General features: G+C 51.9%; 1 protein-coding gene across 1 annotated transcript; it reads right to left on the bottom strand.

Moving 5' to 3' along the window:
• Nucleotides 1-272: 272 nt before the first annotated feature.
• LOC107301248 (CUGBP Elav-like family member 3-B) lies at nucleotides 273-2360 on the bottom strand (the record flags this gene model as incomplete). The annotated part of the gene is made up of 4 exons (XM_015830499.1): nucleotides 273-400; nucleotides 927-1070; nucleotides 2097-2189; nucleotides 2295-2360. Coding segments are annotated over 4 exons (431 nt in total), but the record flags the coding sequence as incomplete, so codon positions are not given.
• Between the last annotated feature and the right edge of the window lie 96 nt (nucleotides 2361-2456).

The raw sequence follows: 2456 nt of genomic DNA, 5'->3' as shown, positions 1-2456 counted from the left end.
GGGGGGGGGGGGGGGGGGGGGGGCTGGTTAAAGGGACCCTCGGAAAAAACCACAGCCAAAGAAATTCCCCCTTTCCATGGCCGGTGGAAACAGGAGCTGACCTGGGTCCACTTTTTCAGAAGCAGGTTTGTGAGCAAACAAGCCAGTTTAAGGAAGAGCCTCGGTCCAGCAACTGGGGGTGGGGGGGTGGGGCAAGAAACCCGAGAGCTGGGTTCGAGTTTTCTGCAGCCGCTCGCTTAGCCAAGGACCCACCTGGCAGCTGGTCAAGTGGCTCAATACGGCCGGTTGGCGTCTTTGGGGCGTTTTAACTGCACCTTCAACCGTTTCATCCCAATCTGGAAGCCGTTCATGGCCTGGATGGCGGCTTGCGCGCTGGCGGGATTGTCGAAACTTACGAATCCTGCAGAAGGGAGAGGGGAGGAGGGGAGAAAGAAGGGCCAGGGGCCCGCTGAGACCCCACAGAAGAGGAGAGCAGGGGCCCCACGCAGATCTCCCAAGACCAGACAGGAGGACCACGAAAAAAGAAGAAAGAAGAAGAAAGAAGAAGAAAGAAGAAGAAGAAGAAGAAGAAGAAGAAGAAGAAGAAGAAGAAGAAGAAGAAAGAAGAAGAAGAAGAAGAAGAAGAAGAAGAAAAGGAAAAAAAAAAAAAAAAAAAGATCGGAGAAGATCCAGCTTCCAAAGCAGCATTTCTCAACCCCACTTGGAAGACAAAGTTGGAGGGGACCTTGGAGGTCTTCTAGTCCAACCCCACCCTGTCCTGCTCAAACTCCCAGAATCTCCCAACCAGCACAGCCATTGCTAAGAATTCTGGGCCTAACTCCCACCAAGCCCTCTCCAGTTGAGGAGGTCCGCTTGGTGGCCGTCCTTTGGACCACGGGAGGAAAGACGGCCGAGGCCCCCGATGGAGACCTCCGTGGGGTCCATACCGAAGCATTTACTCTGATTGGTCGCTCGGTCGACAAAAACTTTGGCCGAAATGACGTTCCCAAAGGGGAGGAACATCTGTAAGATCTCCGAGTCGGTGAACTCCTGCGGCAAGTGATAAATGAAGATGTTGCACCCTTCAGGACCTGTCAAAGAAAAAAAAACCAACCAAATTGTCAGGAAGGAGGAGGAGAAACAGACCGGCAACACGCCAGGTTGACGGTTGCAAAATGTCCTCAGCTCAAAAACCAAGGACGCAAGGAGCATTTCGCAACCCGGTTACGAAAGATTTCTTGACCTTTTTTTTCTCCACCTCTTGTTTCTTCACCGGGGCCCTAAAAGGCCAGCTGTAACTAGGTTAGAAGAAAATCAAATAAACCAGCTTTTGGCTTCTGCTTTTTTTGCTGCAAAAAAATGAGAGAGGAAGCCGGCCTTGGGAGTTGAGACTCAGCTGTGCAAAAACTTAATTTTCCAAATTTTGGTGTTGGTGTAAGAGGTGAAAAAGCAGCAGAGAAGTTGGAGATTTGGGTCTCCTGCTTGGGCTGGGGGTTGGACTAGATGACCCACAAGGTCCTTTCCAGCTCTGTCATTCTAATTAAAACGGCTTCTAATAAAATGTGCTATCTGGCACAAACCCTTGAATGTGGCAGAAAAAGCGAGCCCTGCTAGTAGTTTTTTACTACTGCTATTAAGTCTACACCTCTTTTTACAACAGTTTGAAAGAAAACCACGCAGAACCCCAGGAGGGATCGATCCTGGGCGATAAAAACCACGGAGCAAATTATTTTAAACCTTCCATTAGAGAAGTTTCTCAACCTTAGCAACTTGAAGTAGTGGTGGACTTCCAACTCCCAGAATCCCCTCGCCATAACGTTGACTGGGGAATTCTGGGCACTGAAATCCACACCGTTCCAAGTGGCTAAGGTTGAGCATTATTAAATCTAATAAGAAATCGGCATTCAGCCCACCCTCTCTGGAAAAATCCAGATCTCCACCAGGGGGCAGCAAAAGCTCCCCTTTGGGCACCCTCTGGTGGGTTCCCAAGGATATTGCAGCCCCAACACGATCCCCCCCTGCTTCTCTTGTTGGTTGCCGCTGGAGTTTTGCAGCCGGGATGACCCCCGGCTTGATCTGGGGTGGGGATGGGGGGGCTCTCGGGACCCCAACCTTACCTTCTCTCTGCTGTGGGGGAGCCTGCTGGGTTATGATGGCGGGCTGTTGGGGAAAGGCAGTGCTGACCAGTCCGTAGGCTGTAGGGTAGGCAGCTGTGGGGGGAAGGATTAGAGGGAGGGGCTCAGCTTTTGAAGGGGAAGGGGTCTTCAGAAGCAAGCTCTGTGTGTGTGTGTGTGTGTGTGTATACCTGTCCTTACCTGTGTAATGTTGCATCCCGGCGTAGGCCTGTTGCAAGGGGTCAAGGGGCGTGGCTGAGCTCTGCGCTGTGGCATTGGGGGTGGGGGGGTGGGGAGATGGGAAAACAACACACACTTGTGAGAGTTGCCGGGGTGTCAACAACGGCCAAGCATCCCTCTTCC

Source organism: Protobothrops mucrosquamatus, unplaced genomic scaffold (genome assembly GCF_001527695.2).
Source record: "Protobothrops mucrosquamatus isolate PMUCROS unplaced genomic scaffold, P.Mucros_1.0 scaffold10960, whole genome shotgun sequence".
NCBI lineage: Eukaryota > Metazoa > Chordata > Lepidosauria > Squamata > Viperidae > Protobothrops > Protobothrops mucrosquamatus.
The sequence above is the reverse complement of the archived record's forward strand: the minus strand, read 5'-3'. Positions and strand labels throughout refer to the sequence as shown.